This window comes from Poromitra crassiceps, assembly GCF_964638095.1.
Source record: "Poromitra crassiceps genome assembly, chromosome: 3".
NCBI lineage: Eukaryota > Metazoa > Chordata > Actinopteri > Beryciformes > Melamphaidae > Poromitra > Poromitra crassiceps.
In genome coordinates, this window is record NC_139625.1 from 74,090,432 (window position 1) to 74,115,194 (window position 24,763).

Here is a 24,763-nt window from a genome sequence, read left to right on the forward strand (position 1 = left end):
CGCCGCCCAGAGGGCAACAGTTGAAACAGGTGGTGAGCAGGGTGAGAGGGGTCAGAGATAATTTTATTTACACTTTTGGTAGTGCATTTGCGATATAATGATTCAAATGATGGGAGTGGGGTGCCAATGATCAAGTTCACCTTCACGAAATGGACAGATGACGTTGGGCACGTTGGAAAGAAGACGGGATACAAAGATGGTAGAGATGGTGGAGAAAGACAAGGAATGCAACAATGAAAGAATAAAAAGAGAGTTACAGTATGCCTGTTTGAAGGGGAGCGGCTCTCCAGAGATGGCTTGGAAGTACCCAATGGGTCCATCGCAGCAAACAGCAGCCTTTCAAGACAAAGCCAACTTTCGTCTTCTCTCACGTCTGCATCTTCTTCTTCCTCTTTTTCTTTTTCTTCTTCCACTGGTTGGAGAGGCTTCCCGTCACATTGGGGTCCAGCTCCTTGGGCTCCTCTACCAGCCCGTTGGAGAGTGGAGGTGTGGCTGCTCGGAGCTCAGATTGGACCTGCTTTATCGAAGGAGAAGGTGGGGTCTTGGTCTTCAGGCTGGTACGGGGCGACCCGTGGCAGGACACAAGGAGACAGCTGGTCCCCTTGGAGGTGGAGGTAGCATCCAGGGAGCTGCTCAGTGAGCTAGAGGAGGAAGGAGGCGATGGAAAGGAGCATCTGGATTGGTGGGTCAGGGGGGGATGCTGCCCTCGGCTCTTCAGAGTTAGGCTCTTGGAAGTTCTAGGTGTGCCTTTGGGTGGCTCTTGTTCGGCGATGTCAGGCTTTGCTCTGGTGCTTTTTGGGGAGTCGGTCAGGAGCATCTGCAGCCTGTCCACCACCTGGGCGAGGAGCATCAGTGCCTGGGCGTTGTCCTGCACGCTCTCCGACATGCGCTCGGTGGCAGCCGCCATCTTCTCCCCCAGGAGCTTGATGTCCTTGGTGCTGCTCTCCATGGAGCTGGCGGCCAGCTGCACCGTGGACCTCAGCTCGTCCAGGCTCTCCTGCTTGGCCAGCTCCACGTGGGGCACCTGCGGGATCTCCACACCCTGTCGAGGGTGCATGGGGCTGGTGGGAGCCGTGTGGATGCGGGGGCCGTGGTTCCGGAGCCTCGGGGGCACGCCGGGGTGGAAGCAGCCATCTCTGTTGGAGTAGTAGGTGCTGGTGACGCATGAGGGAGACAGCGTCCACCGCCGGAGGGGTGGGTTGTTGGCGGACTTTCCGCGTACATCTTCATCACCACTGTCTAGCTCCTCAATGATGTTGTCTCCATAGGGTAAGGAGGAGGAGGATTTATGATGGAGATGAAAGGTATAAAAAGAGACATTATTAATCCATGAATCATCAGGAGTGGATGGTGATGGATGACGGCTGACGAAACACCAAAATACACAACCGGTGAAAAGTTTGGACACACCAAATTTCTCTTTCTTTCAGAATAATAGTTGAGACATCAAAACAAATTAAATAAAATGACACAAATGGAATTATGCAGTGACCAAACAAGTGTTAAACAAATCAAAACAATCTTACAGGTTAGATTCTTTAAAGTATCCACTATTTGCCTTGATAGAAAGGCAAAGACTTTTCAAAGAAACGCATGGCATCAACTTCACTATTTATATTTGTCTAAGAAACTAATTTCAAGCATTTAAGCAGAAGCCTTCGGGTAAAAATGGGGTTTAGATCATGGAAAAACATCGAAAATTAAATCAGGTGTGTCCAGACTTTTGACTGGTATTGTATTCTTACCAATCAGAATGGAGCTGTAGACTGAAGGGGCGGAGCGGTGCAGAGTGAGTGGACTGGCATAACAAACTGCACTGCACTGGCTCATCGGGTCGCTAGAACAAAGTCTACAGTTGCACATCGGCTTGTATTGATCTGGAGGGTACAGCCGCGCCGCTGGAGGGTGACACAGCAGTTCGGTGGAGGGGTAGGTGCCTCTCCGAATGCGCCGCTTCGACGGTTCCTCAACTGCCAGGCTTTGGCACCCAGCGACTGCGTCCTGGAACCCAGCTGCCCCATCTCGGAACAGCCTCTGGCGGGTCAGGCGCTTCAGGGTGTCCCAGTGACTGCGGATCGCACCGCTGGAGCTTTTTTCATGCGGGGGAGACGCGCCGGGCAGCGGTCGCCCGATGCTCTGCCGATCGCAAGGCTGCGAGAAAACATGGTCAGGGGGAAGGAGGGAAGCGCAAAGCAACACAACCTGCAGAGGATTTAACACCTTCACTAGTCACAAAAAGGAAGGTCTAGATACATCTATGTAAATTCTCATCATTGTAAACAAATAGTCTAGTACTTTCTGCCGTAAAATAAAAGGAGCAAAACAATCCCCATTGATAAAGATAAGACTTGTACAACAGAAGTATTTGGTGGTGAGCCTGACATGTACAGAGTATCAAATCACACAAAACTCATCAAGAGCCATTCTGTTATGTTTCTGTATGTCTGCTGTTTCTTTGTTGAAAAAAGTGACAACAGAGAGAACAGATTCAACAACAGATCAACAAAGCATCCTGTGTCCATTGTCATTTTGCATTTCTAGTCTTGGTTTAGGCAAAAAATATGTATCTATTTTGCGCTCGATTCCTAGGCTCGCCTGCTGCGCGGGCTTGCGGCCTTGCCCGCCCTGCAGCTCGCCCACTATGCGGCCGCGACGCAGCCTCGTCTGCTCTATGACATCACTGATGACATCATCACTGAACTTATCCTCAGGCAGGAAGGATTACATCACTGATGACATCATCACTGATGACAAGACATCATTAGGTAATTAGGGCAATCACCTAATTAAAAAATCAGGCTGTGTCAGGTCACCTGCACGGGTGCTCTTTACACCCCCTGAAAGTTTCAGCCCGATCGCACATAAAACGGCATAGCTGTGGCCCTCAGAAGATAGATAGATAAAAGTATATCCGGTCTCCCAAACAGGAACTATCTCTCCTAAATTGTATCCCTCTAGCCTGACATTGCCAGACCAATTCACAAATGTGAGAGCATCTGCCGATCTGCAAATAAAACGATTGGTCAGGTTCCCAAACAAACAATTTTGGAGGTGATCAGAGCAACTGCGCATCTTGCAACTCCGGACACGAACAGACAGACAGATAAACAGACAGACAGACAGACAGACAGACAGAGCGTCTCCAATTAAAGTAGTAGGATTCAAAGACTATAGTCCTCTTTTATATTTGTAAAGAGCGATTACGTATTTTGTGGGCAGCCGAACTGGTTGCAGAAAGTGACAGCTAGCGGTTCAGCTGTCATCATAGGAATATGGAAGGTCTGGATGCCTTCTCCACATGTTTTAAAGGTTTGCCAGCAACACACAGGTTATCTTACGCAAATAAGATAACTCTTTCAATGAGGTGAGGTTTCCTGACCCGTACTCATTGTCAGGATGGGTCTAGGATCCAACTACATCGCCGAAGTTGCAGTGCCGGACATCATCATATTCCTAGTGGGAAAAGTCCAGCGTCAAGACGTCTTTTTCCCGTATTCCAGGGATCTCTCTAGTTTCAGTTTGGCTTGTTTCCTCTGAGTTTCTGTTACCACGTCGCGTGCACAACTGCAGTGACGTAACCCTCTGATATCCACTCCAAATTCGTCTATTAAACGTAGAAGATCTCCTCCAACCTGTTTTAAGATGTATAAAGACTATACGAGGGATCAGCTGAGCAGCATTTTGGTAAACAAAACGTGTCACTGGGTGGCAACGGCAATGGAACACTATGGAGCCTGAGTTTGAGCGTCTGACGACACGACATGCATATATTATACATCAAACTCTTGAGCTAATTCTGCTCTCACTCAGAATGTCAAAATATAAGCGATGTGATCTATACTTTTTGAGATATTAACGTTCGTTTGGCACAACTCATACAATGTTTGGGTGGCAGTGACGTCACACTGATATATACTTTGATTGATCATTTTTGTGACGTTTTTTTTTTTTTTATACAAAAAAGGTGGACATAACGCGTGAAAACTGGGATTGTCTTTGTCTGTGCATTAAAACTAAAGTAACTAGCCTGCTTTGAAAATGTAAGGAGTAGAAATGCAGATATTTGTGTTAAAATGTAGGGAGTAAAAGTAAAACATTGTCAGAAAAATAAATACTCAGTAAAGTACAGATACCTGAAAATCTTACTTAAGTACAGTAATGAAGTAGTTGTACTTAGTTACTTCCTATCTCTGATGATTACTAGACACATTAGTTAACTGTTAATATTGCTGACACTTAATTAATGTAACCTATGTAAAGTGTTACTAGAAGTAAAAATCTCAATGCTATACTAACTCAGCTGCATCTAATATTGGTGAGAAGTTAATGCTGTCAATCCCTTTAATAAAAAAATAATAGAAAAACAGAATGGAGGCCGTCTGTCTGTGGCTCACCAGCGGCTGCTTGTTCTTCACCAGGCAGACGATCCTGGTGGCTTCCTCATCATCGGGCAGCTCGTCCGGCATCGGTGGCAGCACCGGCTCAAAGTCCTTCTGGGCCACCGTATCATGGACCGACAGGAGTGCCTGGGACACACACAGCATCCAATAATAAATAAATAGTAGGGCTTACTATCATGTGTTTTTAAGAGATTTATTCATGGGGTTAAATAGTCATTATTATTGTAATTTTTTTCATGTCTTTTGTGCAGGTTTACATGGTTATTGACGAGTTATTAGGGGAAAGAGTTATCTGCCTGAATTCTTCATTATATTAGAAAGTGAAAAATTAAGGGGGTGTTTAAGAGGGTTTCGATGGAGTCTCCTCCATTAATGACTCCCTTAACTAATTTCAAGGGGATTTTTTTGTTGTTGTTGTTGTTGTAAAATGATGTCAATGATGTAAGGTTATTTGAATGTTTAATTTTCAGATAAACTATTTCTAATTTAACCATTACAAAAAACCTTTCCCTAACCTTAACCAAAGTTATTTCACTTGTGTGGAAATGTGTTTTAATTCCAATTTGTGTTACTGTTGCATAATAATAATTGTTGGAGGAACAATAATATCTTCAAAAACCAAGATAATAAATCATATTTGAATAAGAAATGTGGCCTTTAATTGCAACACTGTCATCAGAACAATGAGTGTAAATGTATAAGAACAAATAAATAGCAGTGTTGTTGTTTACCTGGAGGTGAGGCTGTCTCAGCAGACTGTACAGCTCCTTGGCCTCGTTGGAGCAGCCGGGCGACGCTCGGATGTCCAACAGCAGCTACACACAGGGACGAACTGGGCTTAGTTTTACCGTGAAGAAGGCTGTTTGTGTCGCTACACGTGGGTCATGTCCCAGCTCTTTTAACATGCACTAGTAGTTTTTAAACCTTTCATAATTAAATAGCCATCCAAATAAAGGCTTTTAATTTTCTGACAGAAGAGTGCCTTGGACCTCTCTTTTACAAACTGAGTTTACTTCCCAAATAAGACATCCACCAAACATGTTACATCCACTCTTACAAAATGATTGATAGCATTATGTTAATCTTAAAGGACAGTACAAGGATATCATGAGCCACTTCCAGACATGAACTCTGGACTATGACTCTGTTGAATCAGGTCCGCGCATTCCCTGGAGTTACCCTTCCAGACGAGACATTGTTGTTTCCACACATGAGGAAAATCCTCCGGTGTAGAGGAGACAGTTGGGGTCTATGACGTAGTGTGCTGCAGGAATTGCACTGTTTATGCGAGACAGACTTTTAATTAAATTTTTCCAATATAGACTACATCAGAGACAGATATATATTTCAGAAAGCAATTCTCCACTCCATGAAAAACCTTCAACACATTATTCAGGCAATAGCGTGGGGTGGCGACATGTCAAAAAGTGAGCGCCTGTTTACACATTGCCCAAAAGCCACCAGTCAAAATAGTGGTTGCACAAACATTAAACAGTGGAAAAGGCGATATTACAAGTGGCATTCAAGTCATCTGATTAGTTTTCAATTTATTTCTATCCACAAAATTATCTCTCGAATATACTGCCTAGTGCAGCAGTATCATCTTCTTGTTGCATTTTCACGTTTCAAACTGGCAGATGGAGGGAAATAAATTATTCAACTACTTGTTTACTCACAAATTTGGCTCTCTTCTAAATAATCCAGCCACGAAACTACATCCATTCATGGAATTAAATAGCACAGGGACATAATACTGGTTTGTAAACGTGTCATTTAACAACTATTTATAGGCTAAAAATAATCTGTCTGGCTTGCTTTCCCTCTGAAGCCTGTGGGGAGGGAGTGGGGGCAGACAGACACACAGGCAAGGAGCACTCAAACCACACACACACACACACACACACACACACACACACACACACACACACACACACACACACACACACACACACACACACACACACACACACACACACACACACAGTATGCACAGTGAAAGAGAAGTAGAGAGAGACGGCAGAGAGACGACAGAGAAAAAGTATCTTTGGTTATACTTTACTGTCTATGGTTATATGCACTAGAGTCGACGTTGACAGCTCGACGTTGTCTCCATGGTTGTCACAAGTGCAACAAATCGTTTGCGTATAAGCACACGTCCACTCGCTCGCTCTGGACATGAGCTCACAACTGACAATAGACCCTTTTCACGGGGGCCATTTTGTGTCGAAAAGGCAGGGTAAACACAGGTGCAAGCAAAATACTAATGAGGGTTTCCAACTTCCATTCGTTATTGCAGTATGTAACTTTGATGCTCCGTCCCGGAGCACGACAGTTACCTGGATGTAACTCCATTTCCTGCTGCAGCTCCTTCATATTAAAAGCTTCCCACTGACAAACTGACAAGATGCTTTTATTGTGAAGAATGTATAGGAAGTAGATAATATGAGAGAGGGCTACGACGCTCTGGATTAAAGTTGAAAACTAAAAAAGAAGGTGCTCTTTGGAACTCAAAAGGGGAAAGTCCATATAGAAATTGAAAAAAGTCCAAGGCAACTCTTCTTATGATTAAAAAGCCTTTATTCTATCTTGGCTTGTTTGAACCAGCCAAGATAGAATAAAGGCTTTTTAATCATAAGAAGAGTTGCCTTGGACTTTTTTCAATTTCTAAATGTATAGGAAGTGTTTCCCCTACCATTCTACAAACTAGAACGACCGCAACGCGGACTTATGCCTCCGCCATTAGTTAATTCTTGAGTCCAAGTGGATGTTGGAGCCAAATTGGAAGAAATTGCATCAAGGCGTTTCTTTGCAGAATTGGATATTTGAGCCAAATGTGAAGAAATTTAGTCAAGGTGTTACTGAGATATGGCGTTACCGAGCTTGAAAATGGCATTTGTTAGGTCACTGTGACCTTGACCTTTGACCTTTGATAACCAAAATGGAATCAGTTCATCCTTGAGCCTAAGTGAATGTTTAAGGCGAATCTGATGAAATTCCGTCCAGGCGTTCCTCAGATATCGCGTTAACAAGCTTGAAAATGGCGTTCGAGAGGTCACAGTGACCTTGACCTTTGACCTTTGACCACCAAAATCTAATCAGATCATCCTTGAGCCTAAGTGAATGTTTAAGGCGAATCTGATGAAATTCCGTCCAGGCGTTCCTCAGATATCGCGTTAACAAGCTTGAAAATGGCGTTCGAGAGGTCACAGTGACCTTGACCTTTGACCTTTGACCACCAAAATCTAATCAGATCATCCTTGAGCCTAAGTGAATGATTAAGGCGAATCTGATGAAATTCCGTCCAGGCGTTCCTCAGATATCGCGTTAACAAGCTTGAAAATGGCGTTCGAGAGGTCACAGTGACCTTGACCTTTGACCTTTGACCACCAAAATCTAATCAGATCATCCTTGAGCCTAAGTGAATGTTTAAGGCGAATCTGATGAAATTCCGTCAAGGCGTTCCTCAGATATGGCGTTAACAAACATCCGTACGGACGGACATCCGTACGGACGGCCGTACGTACGGACAACCCGGATCCATAATGCCTTCGGCCTGGCTTCGCCGGCGGAGGCATAAAAACATAATCCCCCCCCCTTCCCCGCTCTCCCCAAAATTTCAATAAACCTTTATGGCATATATTATTACAATACAACAATACTGGTGTTGACAGTGATAGAAAATGCAAAATCATTCAAAACAATAAGCATTTTGCTTTTAGGAGCATCGGCGATGTTCCAAAACTTGTCAATGGAAATGCACATCCCATAATACAACTGTTCGCATCGTATCCCATAGTATGATGATACTTGGGATGCCATTGCGAACATAGATGTGAACAGGTTAGCTAAAAGTTTAGCGTCGCCAGCGAGGGCCCCCACCGTTGCGGTCGGGGTACGTTTCAAAATCCCTCCAGGCCTGAAAATGTTTCTATGGGAAACACTGAGATCGCTTATTTTCTCCAAAGGTAAGAATTTGAAAACCTTTATTCTGAGAGTAAATTGCGGAATTTCTCCGTTGCAGCAGCCCAAAAACAGGCTCACAGCTGTGTGAGTCAGCTTGTGTGTCTGAGTAGCCTGGGTAAACCCAGCCTCCACGTGACCTCTATCTATAAGTGCTATCAGTCACAAGACTGTTAGCACATAGATAGAGGTCACGTGGAGGCTGGGTTTACCCAGGCTAGTGTCTGAGCCCCCCACCACCATAGGCAGAGCAGAGGAAGGATTCAAGAGACAGAAGCAGCGTGTCGAAACGACAGCAAAACCTTTTTTTTTCTTATGTAAATTACCACACGCATGTAAACACAATGGGCGATTATCGAGGTAAGAGACTCGAGAGCGAGAACGATAAGAGCGGCGTTTACTCCCGCAGGTGTTAACGATGCACACGTTCATGTATTTGCAAAAAGCTGTGCTCGGTTCACCCGTTTACCAAAATATGAGCTTGTTCAATGAACGGCGCTCTTTTAGCGCGTTCATGCACAACACTGGATAAGTGGCATTATTAGAATCTAAATGTTAAATAAAGTATACAGTAAATGTGAAGTGTAAAGCCGAACCTGGAGGGAGAGTCCGGACGCGTAGTTCAGAGCCGGCATTGGAGAAGCTGTCCGGAACTGTTGAAGACACTCATAGACCTGAGAGGAAGAGAGAAGCGGATTAAAAAAGATGGCAGCTTCTGTTATGAACTGTTATAGCCTATTTCATCAATCTGTGATGTTCACTGCATTGTGTTGAACGGTTGTAACGTAGTCAGTGATTTCCTACATTTCCCCAAATGCCTTCTGACACAACTCCCAGAGAACAGGAACGTGAACTTGTAATAGGAGTGGGCTATACAGAGGTCAAAAACACTTTTTTGGTCAGTTTTATTAGGTCTCAGTTTTTTATTTATTCCATTTGACCTATCTCAACATGAAATGACAAAATTTTTGGCCTGGAGTTCAAGAAAAAAGTGTGCAGGGCATAAATCCTAGATGACCACCGTTTTCCCTGAAAAATCACATTTTTAGCCATAACTTTGTCATTTTTGGGTCTTTTTACTTGGTTTTAGTGTCTATTTTTGGGGTCAAGCAATCTATTTATGCATCTAGAAATAGTTACAAACCATCAGATATTGAGTTAATACCTTTTTTGACCAAATTTACCTATTTCTTCACCTTAACACGTTCACTGCCATTGACGAGATATCTCGGCTTACAGAATCCAACGGTTCACTGCCAATGACGAGATATCTCGGCTTAATTTTTTTTTTTTTTTTTTTGACGGTGGGACGTGGATCAACGCTCCCCACGTCTCCTATAAAAATATTGAAGCCAGCGAACGTGTACAACCCATTCCACGGACCCACTAAGTGGCGACAGTGCTCTCCCAGACTAGAGGAAGGCAAGCAAAAAGCAGTTTGAGGAAGCCATTCTCATGAAAATGGATTGGCGAAAACGCTTTTGTTTTCGCGCTGATTGCTGGCGGTGCGGGATTGCAAATTTGCATAATAGATTACGGGTGGAACACACTTTGAAACACGCAGCATAAATAAGACCAGAATCGCAAAAGCTTCATCAAAGCTCTCAACCGAAATCACAAGAAACGAGCGAGCCCATATCCAGACTTGCCGAGCGGCCGCCAGCAGACAGGCAGCAGCAGCAAAAGCAGTGAGCCTGGTGACGCGAGGTTACAGCAGCAGCAGCAACGAGCTTGTGACACGCTCGCTGCAGCCAAGAAGAACACACACGGAGGGAGGAGTTTGAAGCAGAGGGGTGTTTCCTGCTGTTATGGAGGAAATTACTGTTCAAAACTATTGTTTAGATGTCTGACGTCTTACTGATGCCAAAAATGAATGGTTAAAGTGACTGTTCTATCGAATTTCACAAAAAGCCGTTTATCTCAGAATAATTTTCCAGACGCTGAAACCATGCTGTATTCAACTGCTAATGCTTACATAACTACTAACTCTACAAACTAACTCTTTTAGACAGAGAAAGCACACATTCTATTAGTTCTTTTGAGATATTGTGTGTTCACAAAATCTTAGCAGAAAAGAATCCTCGGGTCTTGAAAGATGAGCCAGAATCCTCAAAAAAACCCTCTGGCAGAACCTACCTACAGTAAAAAAAAAAAACGGCTGGCAGTGAATGTGTTAATTAGCATATTTCACTAAACATATGTTCAATTTCAGGGGCATTGCTTAAAACATAACAGCTTTCTCCTATAAAGTCCCAGGCTCTTGAAACTGCCACAGGCACAATCTGCTGCTCGATAGTGTCCTGGATGTCATCAGTGCCATGTGGTCGCTGCCAAATTTAATCTCCGGTACCAACGTGCATCAGGTGATCCACACGGAAGGTTCCATCCCCATTATCATCCAGGTAAAACCCAATATACCCTCATCCCAGATGACAGCAAGTGATTGGTTGGGCTGGAGCATAGCTTCTTCCTGAGAGATCCCCTCTGCCTTTCTGGCTCCTCCTCCTCACAAGGAAATACCACCTCAGCTTGGTAAGCATCCCCGAGGAGCACAATTAGGTTCTCAATCATCTCTTTCTCTGATAACTCTGGTATTGGATCTCTTGGCTCAAGTAAGCCTTCAGCTCAGGTGACTTCATAAGGACAAGTGCCTTCACTTCATTGAGTAGTGACAGATGCAATAGGGCCTATTACATCTATTAAATAGGCCCTCCATGTTCTTTGCACTTCACAAGAAGTTTTCAACAAAATCATTGGCCCTCACTTTCTTTTGCAGGTTCTCTCTCAACCTGTTTCTTCTTCTCTTTCTGTTTGTTACTCCATGTCACTTCCATTGCATCTAGGTGTTTAAGGACAGCTGTGGTTGACTGCTCAACTTCACTGCCATATCTATCTGTTAGCATAAAGGTCATCTTTGATCCCCTTTGCCTTGAACATCCTATTTGAGTGTGGGGCTGACTGGGAAGCAAGATATCCACACTTGGCCAAGTACCTCTCTGCATTCAGGTTGTTTGTGGGCAGGTTTTTCCGTTGGTCTGCAGTCAGTGTATAGAGAGGAGTTGCTCATACAGCATCAGGATCAACATCCTAATACTCATGTTTGCGCTGCAATTCTACTCCTTTCGCAGCCTGGACACACATCTCTCCAAGAAGAAGGTGATCGAGATCACTTTGTGGAGCATTGTCTTCCATTTTTACATTGTTAGGCTCTCAGCTGTCAGCAAGGTCACTGCAGAGCTTGGGAAGCATGTCAACCAGCAAATCCTGGCTTGCTATCTCAACGCAGTTGAGGAAGGGCATTGTTACCCTGTATGTAAAATTAGCAAGTGCTTTGAATCCTGCTATTATGAAGTCATTCTCAAGGTAAATGTTGCATGCTCGAACAAGAAGATTATTTAGCAGTGTCTCAAGTAGCTGCTTGATGTAGGGCAGGGGTGCCCAATACGTCGATCGCGAAGGTGGTGTGGTCGATCGCATGGCATTGAGGGAGGATTTTTTTTTTTTTTTTTTTACTGTTTTTCCACTGTTTCCACTGTTTTTCCACTGTTTTTCCACTGTTCCACTGTTTTCCACTGTATACTCGGTGTATATATATATAAATAAATATGTTTGGTAGATCACTTTGACTTGGTCATTTTAAAAGTAGCTCCCAAGCTGAAAAAGTGTGGGCACCCCTGATGTAGGGAATGCAATCATAGACTGCACCTGCCTGGTATCAAGTCTAGTAAAACGTCTCTCTTTGTAGAGGCTAAATGACTTGTGTACTCCAGCTTCCTCTAGAATCAAGTCAAACTGTTCTTCTAGGGATGTTGTCTTCCCATCTCCCTCATGTGATTACAGTAATGTTGACTTATGACAGCGGATGGCCTATTTCACAATAAAATTCATCATACAATATTTTGTAGTGAAATAAGTTAAATGTTGTGAAATGTTGGTAATAATTAGCAGTGTAGGGTTGCTATTAATATTATTATGGTATGTCAAATTTAATCTGTTGTCTGTTTTTTCTATAATTTACCAATAAATATTAGGTCTACGGGCATGGTTCAGAATTGAGGTAAAGAAGGGTAAATTTTGTCAAAAGTATGTATTAACTCAATATATGATGGTTTGTGACTACTTCTAGATGCATAAATAGATTGCTTGACCCCCAAAACATAGGGTTAGACACCACAACCAAGTAAAAAGACCCAAAAATGACAAAGTTATGGCTAGAAATGTGATTTTTCAGGGAAAACGGTGGTCCTCTTGGATTTGTGCCCTACACACTTTTTTCTTGGACCTGAAGCCAAAAATTTTGTCATTTCATGTTGAGATAGGGCAATTGGAATACAAAAAAACTGAGACCTCAGCAAAACAAAAAATGGCCCATTTATAGCCCACTCCTACTTGTAAGAGCAAGAGAGCGAGAGGTTTTTCCAGTCAAGAAAAAGTGACTCAAACCCCAACCTGTATCTCTGCATTCTGGTCTCTCTCCTGCTCCGGTGGGAAACTGGTCTCTCTCCTCTTCTACGGTGGATTTCTCCCTGTGTGATGGTTGAACGTCTCTCGGTGAAAAATGGTGGCTCTAGAAAGAAGCCCCCTCTCTTTGATTCTCAGGCACTGAAACCAAACCTGGCATTTGCCGTTGATGTTTTAGATCCTGAAACATTTTCTTATATCAAACTTCATTGTGGCTGCTGGAAATATCTGGACGGTGGCGTTGCATCATCTACATTTGGCCAGTTACCTATGAAGAATAAATATATACCAAACAACGTAGTCTCTCAGACTCCAGACTCAAATATTACATTGAACCGCTGCACTCCAAAAAGCATACTATGTAAATGAGTCTGTGCCACTTTGCAGCCCCGCTGCTGTTTTTAGGTGGGTCTGGGGGTCAAAATTGAATAAACAAATGAGAGAGTGGTTCATTTTCAAAAGTCAACAGCCAGGAATCCGACAGCAGTTTGGAGCTAGAAGTGTCCCAGACCCAGAGAGAGATCTGTACCATGCAGTAACGTAGTGTATCAGACCCAGAGAGAGATCTGTACCATGCAGTAACGTAGTGTATCAGACCCAGAGAGAGTTTCACAAAAAGCCGTTTATCTCAGAATAATTTTCCAGACGCTGAAACCATGCTGTATTCAACTGCTAATGCTTACATAACTACTAACTCTACAAACTAACTCTTTTAGACAGAGAAAGCACACATTCTATTAGTTCTTTTGAGATATTGTGTGTTCACAAAATCTTAGCAGAAAAGAATCCTCGGGTCTTGAAAGATGAGCCAGAATCCTCAAAAAAACCCTCTGGCAGAACCTACCTACAGTAAAAAAAAAAAACGGCTGGCAGTGAATGTGTTAATTAGCATATTTCACTAAACATATGTTCAATTTCAGGGGCATTGCTTAAAACATAACAGCTTTCTCCTATAAAGTCCCAGGCTCTTGAAACTGCCACAGGCACAATCTGCTGCTCGATAGTGTCCTGGATGTCATCAGTGCCATGTGGTCGCTGCCAAATTTAATCTCCGGTACCAACGTGCATCAGGTGATCCACACGGAAGGTTCCATCCCCATTATCATCCAGGTAAAACCCAATATACCCTCATCCCAGATGACAGCAAGTGATTGGTTGGGCTGGAGCATAGCTTCTTCCTGAGAGATCCCCTCTGCCTTTCTGGCTCCTCCTCCTCACAAGGAAATACCACCTCAGCTTGGTAAGCATCCCCGAGGAGCACAATTAGGTTCTCAATCATCTCTTTCTCTGATAACTCTGGTATTGGATCTCTTGGCTCAAGTAAGCCTTCAGCTCAGGTGACTTCATAAGGACAAGTGCCTTCACTTCATTGAGTAGTGACAGATGCAATAGGGCCTATTACATCTATTAAATAGGCCCTCCATGTTCTTTGCACTTCACAAGAAGTTTTCAACAAAATCATTGGCCCTCACTTTCTTTTGCAGGTTCTCTCTCAACCTGTTTCTTCTTCTCTTTCTGTTTGTTACTCCATGTCACTTCCATTGCATCTAGGTGTTTAAGGACAGCTGTGGTTGACTGCTCAACTTCACTGCCATATCTATCTGTTAGCATAAAGGTCATCTTTGATCCCCTTTGCCTTGAACATCCTATTTGAGTGTGGGGCTGACTGGGAAGCAAGATATCCACACTTGGCCAAGTACCTCTCTGCATTCAGGTTGTTTGTGGGCAGGTTTTTCCGTTGGTCTGCAGTCAGTGTATAGAGAGGAGTTGCTCATACAGCATCAGGATCAACATCCTAATACTCATGTTTGCGCTGCAATTCTACTCCTTTCGCAGCCTGGACACACATCTCTCCAAGAAGAAGGTGATCGAGATCACTTTGTGGAGCATTGTCTTCCATTTTTACATTGTTAGGCTCTCAGCTGTCAGCAAGGTCACTGCAGAGCTTGGGAAGCATGTCAACCAGCAAATCCTGGCTTGCTATCTCAACGCAGTTGAGGAAGGGCATTGTTACCCTGTATGTAAAATTAGCAAGTGCTTTGAATCCTGCTATTATGAAGTCATTCTCAAGGTAAATGTTGCATGCTCGAACAAGAAGATTATTTAGCAGTGTCTCAAGTAGCTGCTTGATGTAGGGCAGGGGTGCCCAATACGTCGATCGCGAAGGTGGTGTGGTCGATCGCATGGCATTGAGGGAGGATTTTTTTTTTTTTTTTTTTACTGTTTTTCCACTGTTTCCACTGTTTTTCCACTGTTTTTCCACTGTTCCACTGTTTTCCACTGTATACTCGGTGTATATATATATAAATAAATATGTTTGGTAGATCACTTTGACTTGGTCATTTTAAAAGTAGCTCCCAAGCTGAAAAAGTGTGGGCACCCCTGATGTAGGGAATGCAATCATAGACTGCACCTGCCTGGTATCAAGTCTAGTAAAACGTCTCTCTTTGTAGAGGCTAAATGACTTGTGTACTCCAGCTTCCTCTAGAATCAAGTCAAACTGTTCTTCTAGGGATGTTGTCTTCCCATCTCCCTCATGTGATTACAGTAATGTTGACTTATGACAGCGGATGGCCTATTTCACAATAAAATTCATCATACAATATTTTGTAGTGAAATAAGTTAAATGTTGTGAAATGTTGGTAATAATTAGCAGTGTAGGGTTGCTATTAATATTATTATGGTATGTCAAATTTAATCTGTTGTCTGTTTTTTCTATAATTTACCAATAAATATTAGGTCTACGGGCATGGTTCAGAATTGAGGTAAAGAAGGGTAAATTTTGTCAAAAGTATGTATTAACTCAATATATGATGGTTTGTGACTACTTCTAGATGCATAAATAGATTGCTTGACCCCCAAAACATAGGGTTAGACACCACAACCAAGTAAAAAGACCCAAAAATGACAAAGTTATGGCTAGAAATGTGATTTTTCAGGGAAAACGGTGGTCCTCTTGGATTTGTGCCCTACACACTTTTTTCTTGGACCTGAAGCCAAAAATTTTGTCATTTCATGTTGAGATAGGGCAATTGGAATACAAAAAAACTGAGACCTCAGCAAAACAAAAAATGGCCCATTTATAGCCCACTCCTACTTGTAAGAGCAAGAGAGCGAGAGGTTTTTCCAGTCAAGAAAAAGTGACTCAAACCCCAACCTGTATCTCTGCATTCTGGTCTCTCTCCTGCTCCGGTGGGAAACTGGTCTCTCTCCTCTTCTACGGTGGATTTCTCCCTGTGTGATGGTTGAACGTCTCTCGGTGAAAAATGGTGGCTCTAGAAAGAAGCCCCCTCTCTTTGATTCTCAGGCACTGAAACCAAACCTGGCATTTGCCGTTGATGTTTTAGATCCTGAAACATTTTCTTATATCAAACTTCATTGTGGCTGCTGGAAATATCTGGACGGTGGCGTTGCATCATCTACATTTGGCCAGTTACCTATGAAGAATAAATATATACCAAACAACGTAGTCTCTCAGACTCCAGACTCAAATATTACATTGAACCGCTGCACTCCAAAAAGCATACTATGTAAATGAGTCTGTGCCACTTTGCAGCCCCGCTGCTGTTTTTAGGTGGGTCTGGGGGTCAAAATTGAATAAACAAATGAGAGAGTGGTTCATTTTCAAAAGTCAACAGCCAGGAATCCGACAGCAGTTTGGAGCTAGAAGTGTCCCAGACCCAGAGAGAGATCTGTACCATGCAGTAACGTAGTGTATCAGACCCAGAGAGAGATCTGTACCATGCAGTAACGTAGTGTATCAGACCCAGAGAGAGATCTGCAGCGTGCAGTAACATAGTGTATCAGACCCATAGAGAGATCTACAGCATGCAGTAACATAGTGTATCAGACCCAGAGAGAGATCTGTACCATGCAGTAACGTAGTATATCAGACCCAGAGAGAGATCTGCAGCATGCAGTAACGTAGTGTATCAGACCCAGAGAGAGATCTGCAGCGTGCAGTAACATAGTGTATAAGACCCATAGAGAGATCTACAGCATGCAGTAACATAGTGTATCAGACCCAGGGAGAGATCTGCAGCATGCAGTAACATAGTGTATCAGACCCAGAGAGAGATCTACAGCATGCAGTAACATAGTATCAGACCCAGAGAGAGATCTGCAGCATGCAGTAACATAGTGTATCAGACCCGGAGAGAGATCTACAGCATGCAGTAACATAGTGTATCAGACCCAGAGAGGGATCTAAAGCATGCAGTAACATAGAGTGCGTTTACATGCACACCAATAAACTGATAACTGTGAGTAATCAGTTTATGGCAATAATCTGATTACTGCGTTTACATGCACTTTAATAATCCGACAATAGGAAAAACCCGGGTTTACATGATTCAGTCAATTAGTCGGATTTCTCTCCAGAAGGCGGCGGTAATTCAACTTTTTACATGCAACTTGTACATGCGCAAATGTATAAACCCACAAGAAACCTGATACGCTGTATACATGCACTCAAAAGACAGGTTATTGGCCAAAAACCTAGTTGTGTTAATCGGTTTTCTCATAACCCGTTTATGACCATAAACGGATAAAGCTTATCAGTTTATGCTGTTTACATGACCACTTGAATAATCAGGTAAGTCTAGAAATCCGCTAATAAACTGTTTATTGTCTGCATGTAAACGCACTCATAGTGTATCAGACCCAGAGAGAGATCTGCAGCATGCAGTAATGTAGTGTATCAGACACAGAGAGAGATCTACAGCATGCAGTAACGTAGTGTATCAGACCCAGAGAGATCTACAGCATGCAGTAACATAGTGTATCAGACCCAGAGAGAGATCTACAGCATGCAGTAACATAGTGTATCAGACCCGGAGAGAGATCTACAGCATGCAGTAACATAGTGTATCAGACCCAGAGAGAGATCTGCAGCATGCAGTAATGTAGTGTATCAGACACAGAGAGAGATCTACAGCATGCAGTAACGTAGTGTATCAGACCCAGAGAGATCTACAGCATGCAGTAACATAGTGTATCAGACCCAGAGAGAGATCTACAGCATGCAGTAACATAGTGTATCAGACCCAGAGAGAGATCTGCAGCATGCAGTAACATAGTGTACCAGACCCAGAGAGAGATCTGCAGCATGCAGTAACACAGTGTATCAGCGTAAAGAGCTCTCATGGGTCTGGCGTTGAGAGACTACAAACAACTAAACCCAGAAACAGACCTTGAGCAGCGACTGGAGCCAGGAGGCGTTCAGCAGAGTGTGCAGCAGCTCGGCCCCGTCTATGTCCTGGTCCACCGACTGCCTCACCTCCTCTATCACATCTGTCAGGATCTGACGTAGGCCTGGAGCACACATACACATACACGTGCACACACACTCGCACGCACGCACGCACGCACGCGCACACACACACACACACACACACACACACACACACACACACACACACACACACACACACACCAGTGGATTATCAGAATGTTCACTCACAAGCTAAAAGTAGTGCATTTATTACATAAAGCAGTAGCAGTATTCGCTCCATGTCCCCGGCCGACTGACCGTGTTCTCCTAGCTCACAGTGGGAGTTCAACACCTGAGCCGCCACCGCCTGCCTCATGGTCACTAGACCGCCGACCTTTGACCCCCGTGCACCTCCTGACCGCTCACCAGGACCGACAATAACCTGGAGATATAAAGAAAACACAACAGATGAAAAAATGTAACCTTGATGTTTTTGGCCGGCGTCCGACGACGGCCTGTTCACAGGCATAGTTGTCATGACGATCCTGTCACGGATTTTCAAGCCAATTTACTAGGACACGCAGCCACACAGATGAGTTCAGAATGGTGATCTTGTGTACTTTTACCTAATTATTTTCCATATCTTTGCATACTTAGAATGGCCTGGAAAGCATAGGCTACTGTAATCCAGTTTCATATGTTTGCGATTTCCTTCCTTTCTTCACTTTTACCTGACATTCTCCTTCTCTGTTGTGTTTTCCCATTCCTTCAAAGACCTGGAAAGTCCTGTCCTACGCTTATCCACACTTTAACATGCATAGGAAACCTGAAGAGGGGGTGGGGGAGAGTCCTCTGTGTGAATGGGGTCAGGGGTTAATGGCTGGCTGAAGATCAGGATGAAGTGGTAACTACAGCCGTAATCTCCAGTCAGTGATCATCTCCGTCAGCCCAACAGCAACAGTAGTAACATTTGGAGAAAAGCATTAATGTAGGCTATGCTTTCATTGTTTTCTTTAAATGTCCATTTATCTCTATAACTTAAACTTACAGTGTATACATGTAAGAAGCTCTATACTAAGATTAATTCCATTAATTCTACATATATATTTTTTCTTTTGCATTACATTACATTACATTACGTCATTTGGCAGACGCTTTTATCCAAAGCGACTTACAGTAACACACTTTTTGTCAGCAATAGAGCAATCAACTATGGAGCACAGTCTATGACAACTACAAATCCTGAAGGAACAGTGGTACGAGTTTTAGTTTAGGATTTTTTTTTTTTTGCCTAATATCTGTTAAACAACATTGTTTTGTGTGTGTGTGTGTGTGTGTGTGTGTGTGTGTGTGTGTGTGTGTGTGTGTGTGTGTGTGTGTGTGTGTGTGTGTGTGTGTGTGTGTTCTATTATTTGTTGTATCCTTATCCTACTGTATATCAAAACCGTTTTTAACCAAAGCCCATCTAGGGACAAACACTGCAAGTTATATAGACAATTTTCATTCAAATGTTCTGTTCCTTTTCAAATAAACCTTGAAATGAGGTTCTGGCTACACTACACCTCTGTTCATGATTAAACTATAACTATAAACTATGGGTGACTTAAGGTATTATGGGACACTTTAACTATAGAGGCTATATTTTCATGCCTGATGAGTGAAAATAAAAACTTTTTTTGCTGAGCCCTACCTGTGAAACTACACAATCAAAATCACATGCCCTCGTGGTGTGACATCACATAGGTGGGCGGGGCAAGCTTCAAACAGGAGGTTGATCCTGCAGGGCATGAGGTGAGGAAAATGACATAAGCTTTAGTTAGTTTTCATCATAAGGTCATAAAATTCTCATAGCTAATATATTGCACAAACTTTTGATGGAACATGAATATGATGTACTTTTGCAACAAAATAATATTTTATTTTATGTTTTTATTTTTGGAATTAGGTTGTTTTCATTTTGTCTTATGTATGTTTTGGTATTATGGAACAGTGCTAAAAGGCAATAGAGAACCATTGTTTATTCTCTAGATCAGTGTTTTCCAAACTATGGGTCGGGACCCAATTTGGGTCACGGACCCGTGGGGGGGGGGGGGGGGGGGGGTCGCCAACTGGTCGTCATGGCAACTCATTACCGTAGCTTATTGTATGTTTTTGTGTGAGTTTGAGTCCCAGGGAGACACAAAATCTATCTTTTGGGTCCCAAGTTGAAAAAGTTTGGGAACCAACCGTCAACATACTCATCCTAACCCTAACCCCACCCCTCAATTTAATAATCCTAACCCTAACCCCACCCCTCAACTTAATCATCCTAACCCTAACACCAACCGTCAACATACTCATACTCATCCTAACCCTAACCCCACCCCTCAATTTAATAATCCTAACCCTAACCCCACCTCTCAACTTGATCATCGTTAGCCCGACCCTGAACTTAATCATCCTAACCCTAACCTAACATTAACTCAACAACTAATGGGGTTGTTGTGACAGTGAGGGAAGGCCGATTGTTGCTTGAATTGTTTACAGAGTTTTAAACATTAAATAAACAGTTTAAATGAACATGGAGTCTTAATTTATGAAGATGAACAGGAAAAGGAAGATGTGCATGTCAGATTATATCAAAGTATGAATTAAATTGTGCAGTAAATGCTTACACTAGCCAATCCATCACAAGGCATTCTGTCCCATAATACCAAACATTTTGTCCCATAATACCAAACGTTACAGAAAAAAGTGGTTTTGGGTCAGTTCACACAAAAGGGGATGCCACGCCTCCTTGGAATATGATGTAACCTTCATTCCACCTCAGAAGGTTAGGTAACACCTTGACTATTACACAAATGTATCATGTGTTGGGCTATTTTTTTTTAATTCATGGCAAGAAAGCTTCCAAAAGGCGAAAAGTCAAAAAGTGTCCCATAATACCTTAAGTCACCCTACAGCAATATTAAATCTGTGCAATGACTTAGGTGCAACAATAACTATATTGTGCATTTGATTCTGATCTCATCTTTTCTTTTACTGTCTGTTTCTATTTGTTTTTGGGTTGTTTATACAATGTGTTATGTTTCTATATGCTGTCTGCCTTGGTCGGTTTATATTGTGCTATATTCTTTCTGTCTTTTAACAAAGGACACAAGCAGCCACTAAGCTAAATTACTCATTAGAGCAAATATACTTGGCCAATAAAAAGATTTTGATTCTGTGAGAAAGGTGCACTGATATTAGCTAAAGAAAGAGAGAGAAAAGGGGGGGGGGGGTGAATGTATCTAACAGGAGGAGATCCTCAGGAGGAAAACCTCCCATCTGGCACATTTCAGAAGAAGAGATGATCCCTGTGTGACCTTCCTCCAAGCTCCTCTCTCCACCTCAAGTCTTTCATTAAAGATGCATCTTACCTCTCCGTCCCAGTCCTGCAGGGTCACTGGCCTTCCTGCTCCAGATCCCCAACAGCTTTCACCTCCTATATGGGTGCAGATATGCTGGATATGCCAGAGACTGGAGAGAGCACTATGGTTTCTTCAAGCCAGGGGAGAGAGAGTGAGTGAGGGAGAGAGCTGTAATCTCTCTCGATCCCACTTAATCCTGGGGCGAGTTAGCCGCCTGCCTCTGACCACCGGAAGCTCGTCCTCCCTCACCGGCAAATCTGCTTAGCTCTTTCACGCAGAGAGGGAGAGAGATAGACAGAGACAGACACGACAGAGAGACAGACAGATCAAAGGTCATACAAAGAACTGAGCGATAGAGAGATACACTAAAGACAGACATTGAGAGAGTTGGACATGGGAAAAAACAAGCAAACGTCCTCCAACGTCCCCCACCAGTGATGTAGTTCCACCCTTGGATCAGTCAGTACTTGCTGAGTGTACTTAGTTGAAATATGGGTGAAATTGTATCAGCATTTTGGTACGGGACAATGAAAGGACAGAATTACCATATTCCTTCAGTTACACAAATCTAAACTGGACTCAGAGCAGCTGTTAGGATTCTGTCCATTGGCTTTGTTTGCATGTGGTGAGTAATGTTTTCTGACCTGTTGTTTCTAACAACAATGATGATCAGAATAACACTGTAACTCACTGTTTGTTGACAGCAGATCTCAAAGTGCAAATGTAGTACTGGCATGACAACAGCAGCATGGAATTGGAAACTAGGCAATATTTAAGAACACAATAGCGTGGCTTGACGGACAACAACCTTGTGTTTAAGGCAAGCACTGTTTTATTGAAAGGGATCGGGCCTTTGAGAATGGAGCCCACAGTGAAAATACAGGGTCCTTGTGTGATGCTATGATTGAGTGAAACAAATGAGTAGTCGACTTCTGACGCTAGGTAAATTTGTGTCTCCACAAATGTTTCTGTTTTCTCAAATGTTTTTGAAATAGTCCATGGGCCAATGCTGAAATTTTCACATAGCCTATCAGTACCACCCAAAGTGATCGCACAATTTTTGCATTTTTGTCTTCCTACATGTCTCTACTTTATATTTTGGTATGATAACCCTGCCAATCTGGTATCTTATTGATAGGTATCACTCTGTAAACAAATCTACTCATATAAATGACAAAACCCTGATTGATGTGTATTAGTCCAGAGTGACGATATGTGAAAATGATGTTCCCTTTTTCATAAAAGCATGAAACTTGGTACGCTTATAGTTTGGGGCCCTGAACATTTTCAGGAATTAAGCCATCGTAAAAATGCCTTGTGGTGGCCATTTTAATTCCACCATAAGCGAATTATGTAGTTTGCATCATATCTCCTGAACCACACATGATAACACAGAAAAGGTGAGGTCTATACCTACGTTTTCATGGTCAAGGATTACAATGATACCATATAGAACATAAACTGTTAAAGTGACTAATCAATGGTGAATTTGATGATGTGAGAAGGAGATGACAGTATCTGATAACCGATGCTATAACTTCAAAGCATCATTATCTGGCTAAGATGTTTTGATGAGTAATTTGACTTACCTTTTGGTAAAATAGCCCCCAGGTCCCCCATGTGTGCAGTTTCTGGACAAAATGACTGTCAACTAACCTGACATGGTTTGGTTGGTCAACGAGTCATAGTCGAATTCTGAGGCTAATCTGCAATAAAAAAAAGTTTCTTATTTACTTTCATCCGCCATGTTTTGGAGGTCAAGTTGGCAAGTCGTGTACCAAAATGTCCGCTGACCGCGTTGTTGTTCTACTTGAACGGGCGTTCACGTGAATTTTCCTAGTTGGGAACTCATTTTTCATTTATCCCGACATCACGTGAATGCACCATAACTTCAACCAATCAGATCAACGAAACATACGACGTAAAAGGACAGCGCCGAAGAGGAAAACAAACACGTCAACACCACAACACCAAAAGCCCTTGCAAGGAACCCAAACCCAAACCAGTGACAGCATGTCGGTGGACGATTTTTGCCGTTTTTGTAAGGAAAGTTTGCGCAGAAATGGCATTTTTTGCAATACCACACTAATATTTTCTGCAAAGAAGATAGCAAACGAGAAAAATGTTAACGAACGACTAAGAATATTAGGGTTAACTTTGACTAAAGATACATATAGATCCAGTCGCATTTGTAGATCGTGCCTTCGCTTGATTGCGAGAATAGAAGATGCTTTTACAATTTTTAGAAGATGGCATGAAGCAGAGCAAGAGACAACTCGAGAATCATCGACTTCAACCGCAGAGAGAGCGTTACTTTGCGAGGCAGCTGGAGAGAAACTGGACGGGGAGCCTTATCCACTTCTTTTATACAGCCATGCTTCAGAGACGCCAGAGTCTATTGAAAAAGTCTGTTCCAAACCCCCTGGAACCATGGTAACACCAATCTGGACCCCGGCTCGTAAGATGTCGAGGCCAGCTACTGAGTTCCCTACTCGGCACAGTCGGACAGAGGTATTATGAAACAAAATATTGCAAATTGTATCTGGTTCAGTCCCACACATAAGGACAAGCAATATTGCTTTTCAAATGTCCATTATAGTCTATGTCACTAGCCAAGCATTTCTTTTCTCATCGCATCAATATAAACCTAAGCAGATAGTTTACCCACCTTGTTTCCCCTCATTGATTGACACAGTTGCTCTGAAAATAGATGAGTAAACGCTCAGCCTCATTTCACCCAAGTAAACTAGCGTTACGCCCCTGATTGTGATAACCTAACCCAATGTACCTCATGTATATAATTTAAAATCTTACATTAATAATTACATTTTTATTCCAGCATCTTTGCACTCTGTGCCATTGCACTAGACTAGTCCTCTTTACAAATTGAAGTGTTGATACGGTACATACACACACACACACACACACACACACACACACACACACACACACACACACACACACACACACACACACACACACACACAGTTACATGTTTGCTTACCTCTCTGTTTAGCTACTCTACTCTCTCTTCTTCTACTCTCTGTTCAGCTTTGTTGTCCTTGTTTTAGCTGTATGTCTATTTCTCACTACATTGAGTAAAACAACAAAAAAACTGAGTCAAATTCCTTCATGTGAACGCATACTTGGCCAATAAATCTGATTCTGATGCATATTATGCATAGTGACAGTAATGGTTACTTACTAATGAAGCCTTTGATTTGTCTTTCAGGTTATTATTCACTACCCGTCTCATCCAACAATCCAAAACAAAACTATATGTACAGAAAACACATCAGGGATTGTGGAAAACATTGCAAAGGAGAATTGGAGAAGGGCTG

The 24,763-nt window shown here is 42.8% G+C and overlaps 1 protein-coding gene across 1 annotated transcript in view; it reads right to left on the minus strand.

Annotated features, from left to right (window-relative positions):
* The window catches only part of mpp4b (MAGUK p55 scaffold protein 4b), a gene marked incomplete at its 5' end in the record, with an annotated part of 38,653 nt that extends 20,244 nt beyond the window's left edge, over nt 1-18,409 (minus strand). The window contains 5 exons of the mRNA XM_083634404.1: nt 4,395-4,526; nt 5,132-5,215; nt 8,957-9,034; nt 18,013-18,134; nt 18,352-18,409. Of these exons, the coding sequence (XP_083490530.1) occupies nt 4,395-4,526; nt 5,132-5,215; nt 8,957-9,034; nt 18,013-18,134; nt 18,352-18,409 (474 nt within the window). The remainder of the gene's footprint in view (nt 1-4,394; nt 4,527-5,131; nt 5,216-8,956; nt 9,035-18,012; nt 18,135-18,351) is intronic.
* Nucleotides 18,410-24,763: the final 6,354 nt, after the last annotated feature.